Raw genomic sequence first — 25807 nt, forward strand, 5'->3', positions numbered from 1 at the left:
ATGATTTCAAAGTTTATACTTGACATGTATATGAACCAACACCAGAGGGTGTGTCATAATTTATGAACGACTGCCTAGGGCAAAGTTCAAGGTCAAAAACTTTGGTTTCAGTTGACAACCCCATGTCCTATGGTAAAGATTGTGTCCGCTCTATATCTTGAGAACCGTTATCATTTCAAAGTTTATACTGGACATGTATATAAACCAACACCAAAGGGTGTGTCATAATTTATGTGCAACTTCCTAGGTCAAAGGTCAAGGTCAAAAACTTTGGTTTCAGTTGACAACCCCATGTCCTATGGTAAAGATCGTGTCCGCTCTATATCTTGAGAACCGTTATCATTTCAAAGTTTATACTTGACATGTTTATAAACCAACACCAAAGGGTGTGTCATAATTTATTTACAACTTCCTAGGTCAAAGGTCAAGGTCAAAAACTTTGATTTCAGTTGACAAACCCATGTCCTATGGTAAAGATACAATTTTTTAATGCACATTATTCACAGCGGGGCCCACAGAGATGGCTCCCATCTCAATGATATCTAGTTAATATTCTTACGCAAGAAAATAAACCCTGCTAGCTACATGTATATCTTTTCTACCGATTTATTAACTAGAATCATGCAAACAAACTTAAGAAAAAGCCATGTAAGTTCATCATACAAATATGACACTTTTTCTAGACAATCCAGATCGTGCAAAATACTTCGCTAAAAATTGTAACCTTTAAAATTGTTGTTGTGCAGTAAAAACCCATATGGGAACTTTCAAAAGTTGGCGAGTATGTAACAAGTCTTACTATTTTATGCTCCATTTATGGGCATTATGTTTTCTAGTCTGTCTGTCCGTCCTGCTTCTGGTTATAAAGTTTATGGTGGAGATAGTTTTTGATGAAGTTGAAATCCAATCAACTTGAAACTTAGTACACATGTGTTCCTTATGATATGATCTTCTTAATTTTACTGCCAAATTAAAGATTTTACCTAATTTTCACAGTCCACTGAACATAGAAAATGATTGTACGGATGGGAAATCCATGTACTTATGACCTTTTCTTGTTTGAAGAAAAAAAATTACATCATAACGATAATGGAACAAAGCAGCCTGGGTTAGTGGGGCTTTTATGGTAATTCAAGTTACCTTTTATTCACCTTCTTCCACCTCAGAGCTATCAGCTCTTTGATTGAATAGTTGTGTTTAGTTCCGATGCAAAGACCCTATAAGTGAATCAATATTTACGCCAATATTTGCAATCTTTAATGACCTGACAACAGTATCGTAACTATATCCCTTCTTAATAAGTCTATTCAAAGGTTTTGTTAGTTTTTGAGGTGAATACTGACACCTTTGTGCTTTATAAAGAATATTTCCATAGAAAATTGGATGTGAAATGTGTATGGACATTTACAACTGTTTTGAGCATCTTCATCATCTCTTCATGTTCGACGAACCTCACACCAGATATTGAAAACCACTGTTGCACTGTTTCCAGGACAACTGATTGAACCAGTAGGTGTGGACGAGTCCTTAAGCCGTAATTGTCTTCATGTGAAGGAGATGAAATGCATGGGGATTCATCAAGGATAGCATTCTGTTCAACATTCATTTCAACAGCAGGAGCATGGTTTTCTTGTTGATCTGGGATGTGGACAACTGTAAGACAGGTACTTTATTCCATGGCGTACTGTTATACTTGGGCCAGATGCAACTCTTCCTCTCTGCAGACCCCAAAGGGTGACTGGAGAATAGAAATATGGTCACTTGGTCTTCTCCCAACCGGCAGTAAAACGCTTGCTGAAGTGGGGCGTCCGTTTGGCTGTGCGGGATGTATTAAGTTCGCAGTCACGTCTGGTCAGAATGGGGACGTTAAATCCGATGTCTCGTGTAGAGAGAGTGCCACGCTCTTTGCACGTTAAGAACCCTTCAACAACTCTTTGAGGGGTTAGTAGGTGGACTGTTGCAAGGGAAATTTCTGTACCTATATCCAATAAACCCTCATTTTCCAGTGGCAGTCCAAATTTCCTCGACCATCATCCCAGATGGCCTCTATTGTGACAAGACCTACCTATTGTATTTATTGTGAACTTGCTCTTGTCCTGAATATGCATGAAATATTTGCCACTGGACGTTAAGCAACCAACAATCAATCAATCCTCGCTGCAGTCCCATAAGGCCCGTGTTGAATGGACAGGAAACCTTAAATGATAAACAGAATATTCTGGTGGAGTGTAAAGCGCGAATGTAACTTTCAAGCCACACATTATCAACGTCTTTATTTCCACATATCGTCCTGAATATGCAAATATTTCATGCATATTCAGGACGATATGAGGAAATAAAGACGTTGATAAAGTGTCTGAAACATTACTTTGGTTCATCTGTTTTGGTACATCCAAAGTTTTGGGAACCAGTTCTTACTTAGAAGCCATTAAAGGTACTATGTTGATTTTTCAGTACAAGACACCATAAAGTGTTGCTTTGACATGCAATGATTGCCACTTTATTTAAACTTAAAACAAAAAAGGTGTGCCTGCTTGAAATTGAGGAATTTAAAATAGAAAGCAATGGGATTGTGAATTAGTGGTGTACTTCCTTCATTATCGTTGCATAAATAAATATAGTTCTTTTTAGTTTCAGTATAGTTTTTGTAAAAAAAAAAATGTTGTTGAATTTTTTGGTTTTTTTTTTTTAGGTAAACATAGCTGTAATTTCCTCTTTTCGTATGCTCTCTGCCTTAACTCATACTGATGTCTTTTGTGTTTTGTGTTGTAAGAGAAAATGAGCTGATGAGGCTTCTCATTTTGTTTATGTCTTATGGTTGATGCCGGACTTTTGTACACCAACTCAAAATAGTACTCGAACCACTTGAAATAAGTCAACATGATCCTGGTTGGGTAAACGTGGAGGAGCTGAACAAATCACCTGATTCAATTTCTTGAGTACCTGCTAAATATAGATCACCATCTCTGGTTTTCCTATAGACATGTTAAATCTGGTTAAAGAGTTTAGCTAAAAGCATTGAAATTTCATCTAAAATCAAAACATTTGTTTACTGTATATTCAATTGTTGTTTTTGAAAGTGTTTATCGTTCAACTTTTGCAAGAATATATCGTTTGGCAACTTCTCGTTCTGAACATGCATGATATATTTGCCACTGGACGGTAGGCAACCAACAAACAATCAATCAATCAATCGTTTGAATGAAAAATTACCAGCTGCTATCCCTGACCAGTAATGTACGGTGATCCTACCTATTTTTAAGGGATTCACCCCTGTTGTTTCTGTGACTGCAACCGGTGTTAATAGATGAAGATGTGGTGCGAGTGCCAATGAGACAACTCTCCATCCAAATAACAATAAAGTTCTTTTTCAATTTGACATACCAAAATAGCTCTTCCATGCTCCACTCTGTGCTAGTATCAATACGTTATGGCCATTTATAACCACGTTCATGCAATGCTAAATATATATTATGCTGAAATCTGTTTAATAATCATTGTATTATGGAACACACGTGTACATTACGTTAGACACATAAAGAAAACTTAAGGTGAAGTTAAAATTGACCAAATTTTCACACATTTATTCTTGGCCAAATACCAATCAGAAAACGGGGTATCTAATTTGAATATTTACTGCGAATCTTATTTTTTCAATCCGTTATTGCAGAGAGTTTCTATAGGTAAAGGGAGAGAGTTGAGACTTTACAAAACATGTTTAAAACATACATAATATAGGCCGTTAGTTTTCTCGTTTAAATTGTTTTTCATTGTCATTTCGGGGCCCTTTTAAAGCTGACTATGCGATAAGGGCTGTGCTCCTTGTTGGAGGCCTACGTTGACCTTTAATAGTCGTTAATTTCTGTGTCATTTGGTCTCTTGACAGTCTAGTGGAGAGTTGTCTCGTTGACAATCATACCTCATCTTCTTTTTTATATTAAACCCGCCGCAAATTGCGCCTGTCCCAAACAAGGAATCTTTGGCCTTTGTTAGTCTTGGAGTTAAGTATGACGTCAATTTTCACTGACCTAGTACCCAATTTTATTCAGGGGCCAGCTGAAAATCTTCTCCGGGTGCTAGATTTTCTCTCTGTTTTAAAGACCTATTGGTGGCCCACGGCTGTTGTCTGCTCTATGGTCTGGTTGTTTTCTTTATTGACACATTCCATTTTTTTTTTATTTTCATTTGATGTAAATTGACAATTTGGTCTTGTCTTGAATATAAACATGTTTAACCCCGCTGCATGATTGTATGATTTATTTGATTTTTGGTGTTTAAACGCTCCTTTTAAGCACCGCATTTAGGCCATTTCGTGGCGGTCAGGTGTTATTGGTGGAAGAAGCTGGAGTGCCCGGAGAACTGGCTACTGATTACATGAGTAACTACTTAGACCACTCGGCCACCGATGCCTCCTCTGCCGCATGTTTGCGCTTGCCCCAAACCTAGAGCCTCTGACCTTTGATAGTCTTGCATGACTTTTAGTTTTAGTTATATTGTTTATTTCAGAGTTTAGTATAACGTCCATTATTACTGAATTAGTACACATTTTTGTTTCGTGGCCCACTAAACTAGTACGCCTCGATCTCCGTGTGAGGAATTTTCACGCTGTATTGAAGACCCATTGGTGGCTTGCTGATGTTTTCTCCTCTTAGAAAGGAAAACATTTTGTAAAAGTTTACACAAATTTATATAATTTACGAAAATTGTTTAAAATTTACTATAAAAAGCAATTGACCGTTTTGGTAAAGTTGACCTATTTGTAGATCTTACTTTACTATACATAATTGTTGTTTACAGTTTATCTCTATCTAAGATAATATTGAAGATAATAACCAAAAACTGTAAAATGTTCTTAAAATTACCAATTCAGAGGCAGAAACCCAACAACGAGCTGCCTGATATGTCTAAAAATGTCAGTCAGTTAGATCTGGACTTAATGAACAATTATACATATTTAAAAAACAAATATCAGATTTGCTCTAAAGGCCTCGGTTTCAGAGATATAAGTCAAAATCTACAATTTACCTTAGTATGTTCTATGTTTAGCCATGGCGGTCATCTTGGTTTATTGACCGGGTCATCGGACACATTTTTTAAACTAGATACCCAATGATAATTGTGCCCAAGTTTGGTTAAATTTGGACCAGTAGTATTAGAGAAGAAGATTTCTGTAAAGGTTTACAAACGCCGGACGACGGACGCCAAGTGATGAAAAAGCTCACCTGGCCCTACCTGGCCCTACTTGGCCCTTTGGGCAGGTGAGCCAAAAACCAGTTTGTTGTCATTTTGCAAACCTCGTGTTTTTATACTCATATAGTAATACTAAAACTAAATTTAGAAATGGGGAAAGTGTCAATGAGGCAACAACCCGACCATAGAGCAGTCCAAGGCCACAAATGGGTCTACAACAAAGCAAAGCAAATTATGCACCAGGAGCCGAGGCGGGCTTCAGCTGGCACTAAATATAAATGTATAAGTCTAAGAAGTATTTTGAGATAGCTAGCTTATATAAGTCTGAGTCAAAAATAAAGATAAAGGATAACTCCTCAAAAACATAAGTTTAATTAAACCAATGTCACTATATGTTTTGTGTGGAACAGCATACGTATTCAACGTTTTCGTATTTGGATTGACAGGTTCACACTCATTGTTTTGAAAACAAACTAAAGTCGCCTCTTGTTTTAAATTGCCTACCATGAATAAAAAAACTAAAAAATAGAAGAAAATTACATAAATAAACATAACTTAGCAAAATAACGATTATCTTCCTGATAATTATTTTGATCGACAGTCTATTGTTTACTTTAGTACTTTGAAAACTGATACCTATAACATTTTGTAGCAAACACATAAATTATGAAAATAACGTGACGATGTTGCACATGTTACACTAAATCCGAAACAGTGTCCTCATTTACAGTTTTACTTCTATTCTATTTTCTTTAATTTTCATCTAATTTTATTTTATTTTCATAACAACTGTCTTCATTGGATTGGTATGTCCAAAGACCCAAGACCACACGTATATATCGTCTTGATTGGATCCCACATTTCCTCCTGGATAGTATACCCCATTCAGATTTGCCATGGTACAAAAGTCATACCAAAAACAGCCATGTCTCATCTCGGTGCACAATCCATTAGTATGGCCATCATTGTCTCTATCCGTCGTACTGAACCCGTAACCATTACAGTGGTCCATTAAATCACCTTCAAATATTCAAATATAAGTATGGCATTTTAGTTGCATAAAAATAATTATAATGCAACAACGTTTGTAACGTTCATTTTGATTGGATAACGTCACTTATTTTCATGGCATCAATTGACCATTGATGATATGGAACGTACGTGTAAGCGCAGACGATATATAATGGAGTTTAATACTTGCTTTAACGTTGATTTCTGTCAATTTCATTCAAAACTGTTATATCTGGCCGTCACTGGTAATTCTTGTTTGGGCGAGGCGCGTTTTTTGACGTAATGAATTTTAAACCTGATGCCTTTTGTTATCTGTTGTTCGTGTGTTTCTAATACGTTCTCCTATTTGTTTGTATTGTGGTCCTGTATTATTATGTTGTAATTTTGATGTTATATTTAACAATGCCATCAAAGTGCGAGGTTTGGCATGCCACAAAACCAGGTTCAACCCACAATTTTTTTCTTTAAAAATGTCCTGTACCAAGTCAGGAAAATGGCCATTGTTATATCATAGTTCGTTTCTTTGTGTGTAACATTTTTACGTTGTGTTTCCGTTGTGTCGTTTGTTTTCTCCTATATATGAGTGTACTATAAGACGTGTCACGGTACTTTTCTATACCAAATTCATGTATTTGGTTTTGATGTTATATTGGTTATTCTCATCGGATTTTGTCTAATGCTTAGTCTGTTGCTGTGTGTGTTACATTTTAATGTTGTGTCGTTGTTCCCCTCTAATATTTAATGCGTTTCCCTCAGTTTTAGTTTGTTACCCCGATTTTGTTTTTTGTCCATAGATTTATGAGTTTTGAACAGCGGTATACTATTGTTGCCTTTAGAATGGAGATATCTGTATTGTATTTTAAGCTCCGACGGCATCAATTGGTGATTTGATGCTAATGCGTCGCCAATAAACTGAATTTGCGACCAACAAATCACCAGTTGATGCCGTCGGAGCTTACAATACAATACAATTATCTCCTAAATGAACCATTTGAACGTGTTCGTACTATTCAAAACACAAATGGTTTACAACACCAGAAGAGAAGAGCTTTTGACGGGATTTGGAATAACTTTTTTATACCCCATTTATGGGCATTATGTTTTCAGGTCTGTGCGTCCGTTCGTTCCCCTTCATGTTTAAGTTTTTGGTCGAAGTAGTTTTTTGATGAATTTGAAGTCCAATCAAGTTCAAACTTAGTACATTGTTCCCGATGATATGATCTTTCTAATTTTAATGCAAAATAAGAGTTTCTATCCCATTGCCACAGTCAACTAAACAAATAAAATGATAGTATCCGTGTACTATGGACACATTATTGTAATTGTTTATAGAGAAGATACCCCGAGGGTAACTGGGGAATAGAAATATGGTCACTTTGTCTTCTCCCAACCGGCAGTAAAACGCTTGCTGAAGTGGGGCGTCCGTTTGGCTGTGCGGGATGTATCAAGTTTGCAGTCACGTCAGAATGGGGACGTTAAATCCGATGTCTCGTGTAGAGTTGGTGCCACGCTCTTTGCACGTCAAGAACCCTTGCAAAACTCTTTGAGGGGTCCTGTTGCAAGGCAAAATGTCTGTCCCTATCCAATAAACCCTCATTTTCCAGTGACAGTCCAAATTTCCTCGACCATCATCCCAGATGGCCTCTATTGTGACAAGACCTACCTATTGTATTTATTGTGAACTTGTTCTCGTCCTGAATATGCATGTTCCCCAAGGGTGACTGGGGTATAGAAATATGGTCACTTGGTCTTCTCCCGACCGGCAGTAAAACGCTTGCCGAAGTGGGGCGTCCGTTTGGCTGTGCGGGATGTATCAAGTTCGCAGTCACGTCCGGTCAGAAGGGGGACGTTAAATCCGATGCCTCGTGTAAAGACAGTGCCACGGTCTTTGCACGTTAAGAACCCTTGCAACAACTCTTTGAGGGGTCCGTAGGTGGCCTGTTGCAAGGCAAAATTTCTGTCCCTATCCAATATACCCTCCTTTTCCGGTGGCAGTCCAAATTTCTCCGACCATCATCCCAGATGGCCTCTATTGTATCAACCTACGTGAACTTGTTCTCGTCCTGAATAAGCATGAAATATTTGCCACTGGACGTTAAGCAACCAACAGTCTATCAATATAGAGAAGATAATGTATTAGTATTATTGAGACAACTCTCCGTCATAGTCACACGTTGGTAACAAGTTAACCATTATAGGTCAAAGTACGACTTTCAACGTGGAGTCTTGGCTGACACTGAACAGTAATCTTTAAAGGGCCCCAAATGATAAATGTAAAACCATTTAAACGGGAAACCCAACGATTTATTAATATTTAAGAAATACGAGCAACAAGAAACACTGGTGAACCACATCAACAAACAATAACCACTGAACAATAGGTTCATGACGATGCAGTTTATGGAAACAATGTACTGTTTTCGATAATTTGGCACAATTTTTGGGAATTTTGGATCCTCAATGCTCTTCAACTTTGTTCTTGTTTGACTTTACAATATTTTGATCTGAGCGTCACTGATGAGTCTTGTGAAGACGAAACGCGCGTCTGACGTATTTAATTATAATCCTTGTACCTTTGATAAATATTCACGTGAATAGAAATATAAAACAGTTATATTTTTTACCAATATTTTCACCATTTGTCACATTGACTTAACTCCTTTAACCTGCTCTTAAGTTGGTATGGGTGTCTTTCGCCATCTTGGATGTAAAAAAAAAGAGAACCTAAGGTAAAGATTTTCTATCAAGTTAGCAAAATTTATTGCAGGAATGCAGATATGGGAATTTTCATTTAAAAGAACCAATTTATAAGAATATAACTTATAACCTTTTTTGTCTTTTTTGTTTTTTATTTGTTAAAACAAGATACTTTTTCAGTACAAATAGACCCCAAGGGTGACTGCGCTATAGAAATATGGTCACTTGGTCGTAGGTGGCCAAATTTCTGTCCCTATCCAATATATCCTCATTTTCTAGTGGCAGTCCAAATTTCCCCGACCATCATCCCAGATGGCCTCTATTGTATCAACCTACCTATTGTATTTATTGTGAACTTGTTCTCGTCCTGAATATGCATGAAATATTTGTCACTGGACGTTAAGCAACCAACAATCAATTAATCAGTTCAAATAACCCATCTGATGAATATTGCTATTCATTTATTGTATTCTTTTTGGACTTCACAATTTTTTCTACTCATAATTGAATGGAACGGACTGCAATAAATTTTGATACTCTGCAATTTTCATTCTCAAAATGGTTTGTTACGAATCTTTGCATTGTACAACTACAACTACTACACAGTTTGGAGTAATAATCAAGTGAAATAAAGGTTTTATATGTTAACTACATGCATTTAATTAAAACTGTGCTAACAACATTTTAGAACTTGTTCATGGCACAAAGATTGTTCTTGCTATTCTACAAGTTTTTGAAAATAAAGTAGACTTGGATTCAGTCTTGGTCTTTTCTGATTTTTCATGATTGTTCGATCTCTCATGCTTAATAGCACAATCTAATTTGTAGATTTTACACCAAGTTACAAATGAATTAGTTTTTGTGTCACTGTGAACTTTGCATGCAGAACACACCATTACGTCATCCCTATCGCCTAGCCAGGGTCTTTCACGTTCCCATTCGGCAGAATAATTAGACCGTTTAGTTTTCTCATAAAGTCATATTCACGGAAACCTCATCTGTCTGTCTCTTTTGTGGCCGTTTAACCCCGCTGATGTATATTTTGTACTTCCACATTATAAAAATAAAAAAGAAACTGTGCAATTTTTTAGTAGGGACGGGCAGGGACACATGTAATTTTTGTTTTCTAGTAGGGACAGATGGGTACACAAAAAATATGCATTCATCGTTTGATTTTTTAATTGAAAACAAAAACATATATATATTAGTGGTTTTTGAAATACAATCGTGTCCCATCATTTATCTTGAATCATGAATTGATGAGTTTAGAGGCTGGGGGCCTATACTCCCCACTAAAAAAAAAAAAACAAGTAGCCACCTTCTTTTAAAAGTCAAAACTATTGAAACCATTGTGAACTCACATGTGATCATAATCAGGATTTGAGTTTTTAGCCTTGTATCCTCCTTCAAAGATAGAACGAAGCTCCTTGATAATTTCACCAAATACAGGTTCCAATCTGATGTATATGTCCCTTAAAAAAACACTCGATCGGCTCCGGGATACTCCATGCTCACAAGATTCAAATTTTAGAAATGATTTAATTCTTTCAATATAATACTTTTGTTGATGTGAAAAGGGTTCAATTGTCTTGTCCAATAAATTAAGTAAATCATTTGGAGTTTCGGTGTAACACTTGGAATAAAAAATGTGTAATCTTTCAGCGTGGTATAACTTCCAAGAAGACACGAATTGTGGAATATGATACTTTGAGTTTGAAACGTAATTGTTATAGTTTAACCTGGGACTTAACCTGCGTCTCTTGTTTTGCCTGGAGAATGAACTAGATGGCGAAGAAATATTATCATCTTCGTGCTCATCAGTCGGAAAGCATATGTCATCGAGACTGTTTGCCTCGGAGCTGTTTGCCTCCGAAATTGACGGAGATTCTCTATCCTGTACACATGGTAGATACATCTGGAGGTACGGAATCGGCCGAGTTGTAACGAATAAGGTATGTAAGGGGAGAGAAACAGTGTTGGATTTGTGTGAATTGTAGTCATTTCGTACCATAACCATTTCGTACCTGCAATTTCGTACCATAACAAAAAAATAATTGATCAAACTTTTTGCTAGAGTTTCATTAACCTATATGTCTGTCTGAATATAGTTTTTAGATCACTCATTAGAGTAAATATAGCTATTCAAAGTTTGGGCTTCAAAAGTCAACAAAACTATTGACTTTATACAGACATTTTCTTTTTAAAAGGGTATGTTTTTGACAAATGTTACATTTATTCATAGCTAAATCATTTTTTTAAATAATGCCAAAATGTTCATTCTAATTACTTTATTGGTCTTATCCAGAGACATATAAATATGTTTAGTATACATGTCTCTGGTCTTATCATAAAATGCCTTTAACTGAACCATGGTATAGCAAACAATGAATTCCCTCACAAAATCTTGTTACGCACTATAACACAAACTGATATCGTATACATATGCACTGTTTACATGACTTAAGTGCACATTGTTTTCTATGTTTTGTTTCTCACTAATCTCTAGTATTGATCTTCATATGCATACCAGTGGCAGATCCAGAACTTTTCATAAGGGGGGGGGGGGCGCTGACTGACCTAAAGGGGGGGGGGGGGGGGGGCTCCAGTCATGCTTCAGTGATTCCCTATATAATCAATCAAATTTTTTCCACGAAAGGGGGGGGGGGCACCCAGGCCCCCCCCCCCCCCCCCCCCTGGATCCGCCTATGCATACTGATAAGAAGCTTAAGTTAAATGTTCTTAATTCAAACTAGAATGGTGAACTTGCATAGCTGATATATCATAAATATGTGTCTAGAGAATCTTTTAACTTCGGAACAGTTAAAAAAAAATTAGTTTTTGATTGAAGCTGTAACATTATTAAAGAACAAAATAGTGTGGTTACCATTGCGCCCCAGGCCAAAGTTCATTTAGCACTAAAAAGAAGTGAGTTTTTATTAGATGTTGTTAATAATTATATGCAAATGCAAAATGAAAATGATGTAATAGAAATAGAAATTATTTTATCGGAGTATAATCGCAATTTTACATTAGGCTTTTTATTTAAATGCTTAGTAAATGACAATAGTGAAGTAAAAAGATGTAGAGAGGGCAAAACAGCTCTTCTTGTTCCACTGATTGAAAAGTTCCAACTGGAAACAGACTTTGTTAAACTGCTTCTGCCACGAAAAATCAGTGCGAAAAATGCTGTTGCAATTCATTCGCTTTATATCAAACCAATGTATCGTTCTGTCATTAATGAGTTTTATTTACTTAATTTACATGGAGTTAATTCACAGGGACATATAAGTGCAGAAGATTTTATGAGGTTATTGCATGAACTTAAAACCTGTCATGCTCATTATTTAGTGCACATTTTACCAGTTTGCATTTGTTTGAGATGCACTGAATATAGACATGAAAGACTTAATCAGCTTTCAGAATGTACCTATGCAACACCTTACCATGGTCCTATCACAAATAGCCCTTTTCGTAATTTAACAAGAGGACAACAACAGTTAACAGGTGGCAGACCTGGCTAATGGTATTCTGTTATTCCATAGTTTACATGTATCACATGTTCACATTATTTTATTATGTATTTATTATGCTAATAAATTATTTTAATCATATATAAGTTTCTAGTAGTTGTTGATTTATTGATAGAAGAAACATACTAAAAATAATAAAACAGAAAAAAAGGATTTGAACATGTTGAAGTGGCCATATTTTTAATGAATCCTAAAGGACTCGAGGTCTGTTGATTATATCTGATATGGAAATGTGGTTTTCAATTTTTGTTTATGTATATGAATGGAACAATTTCTCCTTATAGTTTCAAATATAGGCAACCGATGTTCAATAGTCATAATTCGATAAAAAGGAAACAAACCCAGACTGCAAGCAAAATCTAAGGGAACGAATCAGTCGCTAAAAGGAAAAAAAAGAAACAACAAAAATACTAAACTCCAAGAAAAATCTAAGTAAAAAACATCGCAAATAGCCTGTCCAAAACAAAAGCTTATAGAAACGGACAAACTGATAAACAACTGACACATTCTTAACTTGGTACAGGACATAATTTAAAAAAAAATGGTTGGAGTTCCACCAGGTTTATGCTTTTTATTGTTTGTTATTGTCTTGATGTATTATTGTGTTTCATTTAGCTTGTTGAATTTGTTGCTTTGTTGCTTATAATTTTTTACCTCATTTGACAAGAGACAGTGCCCTTTTTCAATTTTTGTTTTACCGTGGACTGAGACTCTCCTTGTTGGGGTATTTTAAAGTTTCTCAACATAACAGTTTTATTTCTTATTTTCCTCCTTCCATAGTAATAAACTCTAGACATGAAATAACTTTTTAGTTGGGTAAGGTTTCATGATTGCCAAATGATCTACTATCCAGCCAAAGAAAATGAATATTACAGTATAGCCTTCATCATAAAAAAACTCTTTAATCGTACTGAAAGCAACAGTAATATACCGCCATAGTCATAAATCTAATCAAACAATAAAAACAAATCCGGATTACAAACCAAAACCAAACAATCAACTACAAGAGGAAAACAATAGAACAGCAAAAAAACTGAACTACAACAAAAATAAACGCCAAGTTGAACATACATATAAGCTGTATAGTCAGAAATAACATTCAGAGACACAGTTGAAAGAGATTATTCAAAAGTTGAGACCAAGTTAAGGATAAACCTTGAATGAGAGTATAGGATATTAAAGTACACAAAATATCAGGACCCTATCATTTCTGTCAGCAGAACAAGTGTTCTCCATAGAAAAAAGATCAATTTCAACGAGTGAAACAGCCATATAATACCAGTATTAAACTTTAGCTCACTTTATAGACATTAAGTTATAACACAAAATTATAAGCTTTCGCCGAAAAATGAAGGGCTTGTTTTATGCATACATAAAAATTGATAGCATGTAGAAATTCCATTACATTTCATAAACAAAGTGTCTCCAGAGTGCTTTTCTGGATGCTTCTTCAGCGAGAGCGCGGAAAATGAGTTCAAAATTGTCAATGCCAAAATTTTGAAATGTCGACTTATGTTAAGAGTTGTATAACTGAATGCAAGCGTTTGCTTGGGCTACTAACTTTTATTTTGGTTTATATCATTTTATTTGTTTTGTTTTGCACTTATCTTTAACGGTTGACATTCTCAGTCATACCACCAGTGGATGAAAAGGTAAACATGACTAAGTGGAAGGTTCTGAACTACAAACTAGAGTGGTAAACATGCATATTATATATAAAAACGTGAGCATCGGTAATTTCCTCCAAAATCACACGTTGCACGAGTTAAAAAATACTCTTGTCATCATTTTGTCCACTATAGCAAAAAAAAAATTACCTTACATTTTCTGCTCGTGTTGTTAAACATATTACATATTACAGCATTTTTAAAACAGTTCGTGACTGGGGTCAGACCAAGATAACCGTTTACAACAAAATTCGCTGCAAAAGTGATAAAAATAAGCTATTCTGGGTTTATCTTCATCATTTACGCTCAGAACCTTTTATTAGAAAGCTAAGGATGTAAAAAAACATAACAGAAACAGTTGAAGTGCCAAAATAACACACAAAAAAGATAAAATAGTCGAAGGCCAGCTGTGGGGACATCACAATAAAGCAACCAATTACATCACAATTAATTATGTCATAATGAAATTATCACAATTCGGAAGACTTATCCTTGGTACCTCATTTATAAAATATAGGGAAGGATGAAAGGAATTACATCACTTTAAAGTTGTCTGATTTGGGATAATGAATCTTTGTATTTTGCTACCTCAAAATAAATAATATAAAGTTAATACAATTATTCAAGCTTTTAAGAGACAGAAGTTAAATCATTGAAGCGCTTTTGTATGCTGAACTCACCTGAACGTTTGAAAAGTCCTAGATAGATTTATCTTTTATTTAAAGCGTTTGAAAGATAAAGAATTTTAAAGACTACAAAATGGCGCAAATTTATATTTTATTTATGGTTACATGACAAAACATCAAATGTTTGTGCTTTGCGAATTTTCTTTTAGAGAAAGAAGTATACCAAATATAGTGGGAGAAATCAGGAATCTTTTACGTGAGTATTTCTTTATACTTGACTTGTTTATCTAGTTTTTATTTGAATGCAAAAATGTAAACAAAGTATCTACGATACTCATATGTTCATACACAAGTTCTATAGCTGGTATATATGACCAAACAGCTCGGTCAATGGTTGGTTGTTATACATTTATTTTCATTCATCTTTTATTTAACATATTTTGAACATCTTCACTCTCCTGTTCAGAGCCAAAGAAGGGGAGCCCGCTATGTCTGTAATAACTACAGAGACAAAACTCCTGGATGTGTCACCAACATGATTCAGCTTCTGAAATGGGAATCATAACAAGATCGACGTAAGGACCATCGCCTATTGATCATGTACAAGGCCATCAATGGTATGATTTCCATACCAGAAGCCAACAGCATCATCAACAAAAGTGACACCAGAACCAGAGGGGCAAACAGATTGAGGCAGATCTACACCAAAACAGAAGTGTACCGACAATCCTTCTTTCCTCGCACTATCCAGAATTGGAACCAGCTACCAACAACGGTGACCAACTCATCCACTCTGGACGACTTCAAGGCCAGCCTCCATGCAGCGGCGGCCCTGAGGACAACCACATAAACCACCATTTGATGTAGATAGTTTTAACTGTAAATACAAGCTTTTTATTTGTACATATAAAACCTGTGTGGAGAGTGGCTCCCTCAGACCTACGCCTGGTCAATATTTACAGTCGTCTACGACTCCTGACCATTATTGGAAGATGATGATGATGAAAACCCCTCTTTAGGTTAATTTGTCTTGTCTTGACTTTATCTTTATGGATTATATATTGTCAAATGAACAAACGACATATATAATATATGTGGACACACAATATAATATACAGTACTGTCTGGTATCCAATATGAATTTGAAGTATACAAAAGGATGCTCTGGAAGGAAGTGAACAGCATAGAGTGTACATAATTTTAATTGTAAATTGGCGAATGTTTCAAATGTATATAACTTTAAGAAGACTTGCTGCCTTGCCCGGCAATGCGCTTAGATTTCGCGGGACCAAAAACATTCAGCATGAATACGGTTCCTTACTTAGAAGAAGAAGAAGAAGAAGAAGCCAACAGCAACAGTTCTCCACAACAGAAGAAGAAGAAGAAGAAGAAGAAGAAGAAGGAGACGAAGAAGAAGAAGAAGACAGAGAATGATAACAAACATTTAACGAAAATACCGTGTCATGAATAAGGTAGAAAATGCAGTTGTTGTTCTTCTGTAAAAACCTACGTGTTAACTACCTGTGTTACTTAGTTTTATAAAATCAAGACACAGGGCAGATACAGCCATTTTCAAAAGGAGGAAAGGGGAAGGGTCCAACCATATGTTTCCAGGAGTTCCAACGCCCGAACCCCCTCCCATATCCACCCTGAGACAATATACACAACATCTTAAATGTTGAATATTTTACATTTACTGTATCAAACATAAAATTTATTATTTTGCGAAAAAAGCTAAAACTTTAGTATTTCATATCATGTAACTTCAACATTATAAGAACTTGTTCAAATTGCGAAAAAATGCTAAAATTTTATCTTAAAAAATTTTGTCGTTTTTTATGCAGTTAAAATTTTAGCCGTACGAGTTTTGAATTCAAATTTTGGGAAGGCTAAAAGTTTAGTTTTATTATATAAATTTATTGTGTATTATATATACAAAGGGAATGCTAAAGTTATAGCAAACATAACATTACTTTTCTTTTTATTGCAGGATAATACTAAAACAGCTGTGAATTTTGAATTAAACACACATAATTTTAGCGAAAAAACCTAGACTTTTAGCCATTTTGCAAAGATTCGTAACAAACCATTTTGAGAATGAAAATTGCAGAGTATCAAAATTTATTGCAGTCCGTTATGGGTTCTTTAAAGATATTATTAGTGAACTGTCAAGGTCTAGGTGACATTGAAAAGAGAAGAGATGTATTTAATTTCCTTAAGTCTAAAAAATGCAACATCTATTGTATTCAAGATACACATTTCACAAATGAAAGTGAAATGAATATTAAGACCATGTGGGGCTATGAGTGTTATTTTTCATCTTTCTCCTCAAACTCTAGAGGAGTTGCTGTAATGTTTAATAATAATTTTGAATTTAGAGTATTAAAAGAGACGAAAGATGTAAATGGTAATTATCTAGCATTAGATATTGTTATAGATAAGGAGAGGGTAACACTTCTATCATTGTTTGGTCCTAATGCAGATACTCCTAATTTTTACCATCTTATTATGTGTTTTATAGAAGATTTTGGAAATGAAAACTTTATAATAGGTGGTGATTTTAATCTTGTATTGTATCCTCATATAGACTATTGTAACTATTTACATATTAATAACCCTAGTGCTAGAGATAAAATTTTAGAAATCATAGATCAATGGAACCTTATAGATCCTTTTAGGGAACTTTTCCCAGACTTGCGTAGATATACATGGAGAAAAAAGAAGCCCTATAAACAAGCTAGGTTGGATTTTTTTCTTTTTACAGATAATATGTTAACAACTTTACTAAATTGTAAAATTGAACATAGCTATCGCTCATATCATTCTTTTGTAACTTTAGAGCTACAATTTAACCCATTTATAAGAGGTAAAGGAATGTGGAAATTCAATAATTCCTTATTATATGATCAAGATTATGTTAATATTGTTAAAGATAAAATAATTGATGTCAAGAAACAATATTGTGCACATGTTTATAATTTGGAACATATTGATGAAATTTATGATGAAAATTTACAACTTACTATAAACAAGCAATTATTTCTTGAGACTTTATTGATGGAAATCAGAAGAAAGACTAATTCATATGCAAGTTTTAAGAAAAAAGAAAAGGATAAAAAGGTTCTTAATTTACAAAGGAAAATTGATTCATTAGAAGCAAATTTTAAGGAAGAATTAATAAATCAATTAAAAGATAAAAACCAAGAACTGGAGGATATAAGGAAAGAAAAGATGAAAGGTAAATAAATACGTTCAAGGGTAAAATGGATTGAGAAAGGAGAAAAGCCAACTAAATATTTTTGTGGTCTTGAGTCAAAAAATTTCACCAGTAAAATTATACCAAAAGTCGAAACAGAAGATGGAAGGATTATAACAAACCAATATGATATTTGTTCGATTGTAATTAAAGTTCTATTATAATTCATATGTGAAAAACATGATAGAATGTTGATTTGTGAATTAACACAAAAATTACATCAAAAATATTCATCAGAACATTACATTTACTTTTATTTTCTTTTTTTTTTCTGTATTAATTTTTTTCCTTTTTTTATTATTTTAAATTCTGTTAATTTAACTTATTTTTCCTCAAAATTTCCATTCTTAAAAAAACTATAAAAACTTAGAATATCTGTATGTTTGTTAAAATTATTATTCTAATATGATGAATACATTTATTTGTGGTCCTTATTTTTGAACATTTATTATGTTATTTTTTAAAGGCAAATGCAAAATGTGGTTTAACATTGTAACTACAGCTGATATATTTTTTTTGTAAAATGAACTAACAAACACTAACACATACATATTTTACATGATCTTTTACTAACATTAACGAGGCCGGGATAAGGTACCGGTATTCGATGTTTTCATTATTAACAAATGTACAGATTTCAATAAAAAATTAAAATTAAAAAAAAAAAAAAAAAAGAATATAACTTATTAATATTTAAATACAAGATTAGATTATTTTTGGTTGTTTTAAAATGTTTTTTTTTTAAATTGGCATCTTAAGAGGAGGTAACTCTTAAACAGTGCATTTTCTGAAGGAATCTACATGTAATTTTCCTTTTTTGTTATTTAGCCGGAAAAAACGTACGGTGACCCCATCTTTTCTTTTGATAATCTTAAAGTATTGTCTGAAAGCTATCTTTTTCTAAATTATTTTACAATTCTATCATTTTGTTTAGTTTTGAATCATAAAATGTTTTTCCCCTGTATAATCCATACAAAATGTGTCATTTTTTCACAACCTGTAGCTTGGAGAATGCACGGGGACCTATCATTTTTAGAATATTTTTGAATTTCTATCAATAGTTACTACGTTTTGACAAAGTATGAACAAATTCTATCATTTTTATTTAAGACTCCCATACCACCTTAATACTTTACAGAGTTCAAGCATGTTCTGTCACCGACTATTTAACCTGCTGAAAGTACACATACTCTGACTTCTAAACTCGTTAATATAAAACTAAGGTCATTGAATGCAACTTTATATATAAAAAAGACGATGTGGTATGTTTTCCAATGAGACAACTCACCACAATAGACCAAATGACACAGAAATTAACAACTAAAGGTCCGTACAGCCTTCAACAATGAGCAAAGCCCATACTTAACAAAATGTTTTTAATCAATTTGAGTCAATATAAACGCATAGGATAATGATTCAGATGTGAAAACCCGAAATTTATAAAGTGTCAGTTTCTTTTACTTGAATTGTGTCGATACCAATGCCGTTTGGTTGTAAGTGCACGGAGGTATTATCTGCTTAGAAGTCGGTGTATTTTTTCTGACAAAATGTATCAAATACTTTTGTACAATTCCCTGTTGATAAATTATCTGCTTAGAATTCGGTGTATTTTTACTGACAAAATGTATCAAATACTTTTGTACAATTCCCTGTTGATAAATTATCTGCTTAGAAGTCGGTGTATTTTTACTGACAAAATGTATCAAATACTTTTGTACAATTCCCTGTTGATAAATTATCTGCTTAGAAGTCGGTGTATTTTTACTGACAAAATGTATCAAATACTTTTGTACAATTCCCTGTTGATAAATTGAGAAACTAATAAGAATCTAAGGTCTCAACTCGATCAAAGTTTTTATATTGATTAGGCCGTCTGGGTTTACCGTTTGAATGGTTTTACAGTCTAGTCATTTTTTTTTTTTGGGACCCTTAATAGCTTGCTGTTCGATGTGAGCCAATGCTCTGTGTTAAATACCGTTTGGTCTTTGATGGTTTACACTTTTGCAAATTTTGACTTTGATGGAGAGTTGTCTCATTGGCATTCATACCACATCTTCTTATATATATTTAGATGAATTTTGCTTTTCTTTTTATGCCTCGTTTGATCGTAGTTCGGTCCTTGTGTTTAAATTATAAGCATATTAAAACATTCTTGGTTTTTTAAACGTTTTAGGTTGCCGAGTGATCTCAGTGGTCCAACTATTGTTTCACTAGCCTGTTGACACGTTTTTTTTATAGTTTGAATCACACAAAAGACAGGTGCGTTCGACTTTAATCTGATTTAATTAAGTTTTCAGTTTTCCCACTCCGGCTTCCTAAAAAAATAAAAATTGACCGCCACGAAATAGCTAATAGTGGTGACAGTGGAGTTAAATAGAAATCAGTCAAATAATCAAAGGAGTAGGTTCAGTAAGACCACTTTTTGGCCCCAAAATATACCGGTTTTTCAAAATTATGAAAATGTAATCGTTTAGCTATTTATTGGAATGTAGAATGCTTCTACTATATAAATATGGGCTGTTTTTGACAATACAATGCACATATAATGGATACTAGCATCATTAAGTCATGCTAAATTACTGAAATCTTCACAATTTTGGCATTTTAGTTAAATTTTAGACGGTTTCTGTCTTGAATGAAAGTGACCGCATTCGTGTTCATTCATAATATTGAAATGCAAGTTTATTTGATGATAATATATAATATATATAACGGTTGAGGATGAACACGGATGCGGCAACTTTCACTTTGACAAAAACCATCTGAAAAGTGACGTTTTTTGGCATATTTGATAGATTTTTCATATTTAAGCTTCAATCGACTAAATCAGTTAAAACCTGTCACATAAACTATCTAATAAAAGGAAATAGACACTAAAGTGTTTAAAAAGTGTATAAAACCTTTCGTTAGATGAACCTGAAATTTGAAGCCAAAATCGGCCCTTACCGGACCTATTCCTTTATCAGTATGATCGTTCCTGAACCCTTGAAGGTTTATCTAAAATGTTAACTCGGACATGCTAAATTCTAAGTGATATTTTTCTTTTTGACTGGTTCCTTGTTCTTTATCTGTTTGACTCGGATACCCGTATGTTAAAAGGGAGATAACTGGTCTTGTTTAATTTAACCATACCTGCTGTTCCGCTGTACCCTCCTATATTCAGGAGATAATTACTAGTTTCATCACCAACTTGGAAAGTTGTGTACTCGGCGTAACGTGTCTCGCCTGAAAAATTCTCAAGGTCAATTCTAAGAGTGTATGGTCTCCTGGATACAATCGTATGGATATTGTCATTACCTTTAGAAAAAAAAATACATTGTCAAATGTACATCGATATAAGAAGATGTGGTACTGATACATTAAGCTTAATTTAATGTTTAATAAATTCAAGAAGATTATCATTGTATTTAAAAGAGGGACGAAAGATACCAAAGGGACAGTCAAACTCATAAATCTAAAACAAACTGACAACGCCATGGCTAAAAATGAAAAAGACAAACAGAAAAACAATAGTACACATGACACAACATAGAAAACTAAAGAATAAACAACACGAACCCCACCAAAAACTAGGGGTGATCTCAGGTGCTCCGGAAGGGTAAGCAGATCCTGCTCCACATGTGGCACCCGTCGTGTTGCTTATGTGAATACAAATCCGGTAAATAGTCTAATTCGGTAGGTCACATTCGTGAAAAGGGAAGGGTATGGTAGTTACGACGTAAGGAACATATCCGATACCATTTGTGAAACGGTTATTCCATAACGGTCAACCAACTCGTGATGGCGTCCGTAAAATTTACGAAGGGATGATTTCAACTTCACCATATGGAACTCTTGGTTTAATAGCTTCCTTGTGAGCAGTAACCCTCTATCAAGAAAATCATGATAGGAAATGCTAGCGAGCGAATTGAGCGAATTGCTTTTCACTATTTTATAAATAATAATCTCGATAACACGTTTCGTTGTTTGGGTTTTTTCAGGTGTATTTTTTTCTATTCAGTATTTATTTTACTTTTTTGGGGATTACAACACTGGCATGATTATTTTTTGTATTCTAATAAGAAAACGCACTATTCAATAAATATATGAGTCATTTATTGAAAAAGAGAGGCGAAAGATACCAGAGAGACATTCAAACTCATAAATAAACAATAAACTGCGAACGCAATGGCTAAAAATAAACGGACAAACAATTGTACACATAACACGACACATAAAAATAATCAACACGATCCCACCAAAATCTGGGTTGATCTCAGGTGCTCTGAATAGGTTGCTGTTGTGTATGGTTATTTTTTTATATATAAATTCTGTTTGAACTTGCGGTTAAGGTACCAGTCTTGTATTACAATTCCAGTTACCGGTGCATGTCAAAACATGGTGGGAAACAAAAGAGTGCATTTTTTTCTGAACTCAATTTTTCTGTTTGATTATAGGTTTATGCTGAATTGAAACATATAAAAATTATATATTCATAAAAAAAATCTTGAATCTTTTGGGGGATATCAATCCAGGAACGTGGAAGGATATCATGTTTACTGGAAGTGGTGCGGCCTAGTAAATGTAAAAACAGCAAACAGAAAGTAGAAAAAAAATGTTTTGACTTCAGGGTTACGTAACTTTTTATTCTTCGTGGCAAGACCCACTTTTTTTTCGATTAAATCACAATTTCACATTAGAACATACATGATATGAACATGAAATTTTTTTTATTTCAAAGATCAACTGTTTAACATGTAAGCCTATGGAGCAGTCAATTACAAGACTGCAACCTTAAAATTGGGACACAAACTCCGATGCCTCATGTATAATCTTTGCACATTAAAGAACACTTGTAACATTTCGTCTGTGTCAAAATGTGACTTGTTGCGAGACAGCATGTGTGTTTTTTCCTGTATACAATTTGACGCATGAAATTATTAAACGTTTTGCTTTAAAAAAAATAATACAGTGCTGGCAGGCGATATCACCTGGTAGATTTAATATGGATGTAAAATGTTCAAATGATAAAGATACATATGATGTTCGTGTTTATATTTTAATATTACGGAAAGCCACAGTGAATCCCCGATCACTTTTTCCCCTAGGAAATACATGGATACAAGTAAATCTTCGGCTTTTAGAATTCACAACCCCGCCGATGATTATTAATTCTAAAATCTTCAGATTTTAAAAATTCACAACAACCACCGATTATTATGTTATAAAATGTTCGGCTTTTGAATCTTCTTCAAAAGAGTTACAGTTCGCGCCTCCGATGGATGGGTCTCTTGTAAGTTATTCAGTGGTGGGTCTATTTCCGGGGGTTGGAACTCCTTTTTTTTACGATCAATGCATTTAAATGGGGATAAATGGTTGTCACCCCACCCCTTTCTCCTGGGTTCGGAACCTCGATTCTTATAAATGGCTGGATTCGCCCCTGGAATTTATTACCTAACCAGTATTCACCAGCAACATCACCAAATCCATTTTTGTATTCGGCCCAGTCTCTGTAAAAATCTATTGTTCCATCAAGTCGTCGTTGAATAACCTGAAATTATAAATAGTTACATCAACCACGAGGCTTAAATTGTGAAAAATACTCGTCGAGCATGTGCTTAAACAGTACAAAAGTCATGGAAAGCTACTGCATCTTTGTAAAAACTATGTTTATCGCCGTCAATTATGTTGGTTTTTTTTATTTGGGTTTAAACATTTTGAATCAATACAGGACATTGTACAATCTTATTAACACACCGATCCTATTTCCAAGATTTCTGACAACACTTTTATATTCTGTTCTGGTTATTATTACATCGACCAATCCCATTTCAGTCTTCAAAGTTAAAAAGGTGTGTATTAATCCTACGAAACAACAGAATTCCGAAATGTCTTCAAAACATAAAGTAGAAGTGAGCGTTTTCAGATCTTTGTAAGCAATTTGATATATACTTGCACGTACTGAACAGAAATTTCTATAGAAAACAATACACAATGTCGGAAATCGTTATAAAGTATCATCATTGCGTATGTATTCCTTACAGTACACATCTAATAAGGTCCAGTGGAGAATAGTTCATTTATGTTCAGGACAAGTTTACATCATTGGTACGTATCAAATAATTATTAATATAAATTACAACACACAGAGCGTACACGAAAGTCTAAATTGGAGTCCGTCATCTCTTTATTCTTTAACATTTTTGGTAAAAAAAAAAATACCTTTAAAAATAAATCTTATTCTGCAAAATCCTCATAAAAAGAATTTTATTATCATACTATTATTATATAGTTTCCTTTTATGGTACATTTACATGATTATTGTTTGTAACCAGTTTTATATTATCGTATTTTTTTACTTTCCCCAGTTTATATTAGCTATATATCTTTGTTCCCAATTATTCTTTATCTTTAATTTTGTTTATTTCTTTTCTCTTTTCAATTTTTTGGTCATTATTCTCTATTATGTAAAATTCATTCAGCTCCTCGTCAATGCAACTTTAAATAACGTAGACAATTTTTTATTTCCTCTAACTATACCTTTCCAAATCGCATTTTACTGCAGCTGGAGGTTAAACATATCCCACTTAGTATAAATAGCCCATCAAAGTTTCAATAATTTATCGTCTATTCGTTAAGAATACTGTACATTTCTTCTAATTTTTCAGTATTACACCGTTAGTATCAATAGAACTAAGGGTATGGATTATCATATACAGATACATGTTTAAGAAGATGAGGTATGATTGTCAATGAGACAACTCTCCATCCATGTAACAATTTGTAAAAGTATACCATTATTGATATAAGAACAGCCTTCAACACGGAGTCTTAGCCTACAACGAAGGAAGCTATATGGGGCTAAACAATGACTTGTGTAAAACCATTCAAACAGGAAAACCAACGGTCAAATCTATATAAAAAACGAAAAAAGAGAAACACTTATGAACCACATCTACAAACGACAACCACTGAGCATCAAGTTCCTGACTTAGGACAGGTGCACACACATACAGCGGGTTTACTCGGTTTTGATTGGTACCAACCTTCATCCTTACCTGAAACAGTAGTGTAGCATAACAACATAGAAAGACACAGTATAAAATATCAATTGAAATACATCTTAACATAAATGAGCATGCATGTGATTTTATTGACAAAATGAAAATTGCCACTTAATATATATTTGAACACGATCCAATGACATCATTTGAGATCATTTAACATTTGACAATATCGGTAATGACAGATGCCATAGTTCCCATATATGGTTAATAAATATGATACCTTTATAAACAACTTTAATGAGTTAATTATCAGAATGTGACGTACTTATTTCGCTTTGTAAACACATCCGTGTTCTAAATAACACAACACATATTTGACACATACGCACAAACTTACTGTTTACATTCTCTTTAATTTCCTAATTATCCCAATTAAATATTTTTTTTAATTTAATTGTAAACAATGTCATGAAAAATTATTTACAAAAAATAGTCATACGTAAATATTTAGTATTGACAAGTAAACTAGTTTTTTGTGGTTCAAGAAATAATGACTTCGAAACACAATTTTTATTTGAGGTAAAAAATTCTTTTATTTGCAAAATGCCGTGGAACTTGTACATGTATGCAGCTCTCGTGGCATGTTGGGAGAATTTGCTCAGCCTGGTTTATCATTAGTTTTAGTTAAGATTAAAACAGGGATAATATTATGACTTTGAAAATCATTTATGTATTGGTATATTTATATAATGAAATTGAGAATTCAAATGGGAAATGTGTCAAAGAGACAGCAAACCGACCAAAGAGCAGACAAACATATAATATTTTGTTCATTCAAAATCAC

At 34.0% G+C, this 25807-nt stretch overlaps 1 protein-coding gene across 1 annotated transcript; it reads right to left on the reverse strand.

Annotated features, from left to right (window-relative positions):
* Nucleotides 1-5543: 5543 nt before the first annotated feature.
* Nucleotides 5544-24511, reverse strand: LOC139494266 (angiopoietin-related protein 7-like). Its single transcript, XM_071282435.1, has 4 exons — nt 24497-24511; nt 23411-23507; nt 21110-21274; nt 5544-6210 (listed from the first exon to the last, which is right to left on the reverse strand). The coding sequence occupies exons 1-4, from the start codon at nt 24509-24511 to the stop codon at nt 5960-5962; spliced, it is 528 nt and encodes a 175-aa protein (XP_071138536.1). The 3' UTR covers nt 5544-5959.
* Between the last annotated feature and the right edge of the window lie 1296 nt (nt 24512-25807).

Source organism: Mytilus edulis, chromosome 11 (genome assembly GCF_963676685.1).
Source record: "Mytilus edulis chromosome 11, xbMytEdul2.2, whole genome shotgun sequence".
NCBI classification, from domain to species: Eukaryota; Metazoa; Mollusca; class Bivalvia; order Mytilida; family Mytilidae; genus Mytilus; species Mytilus edulis.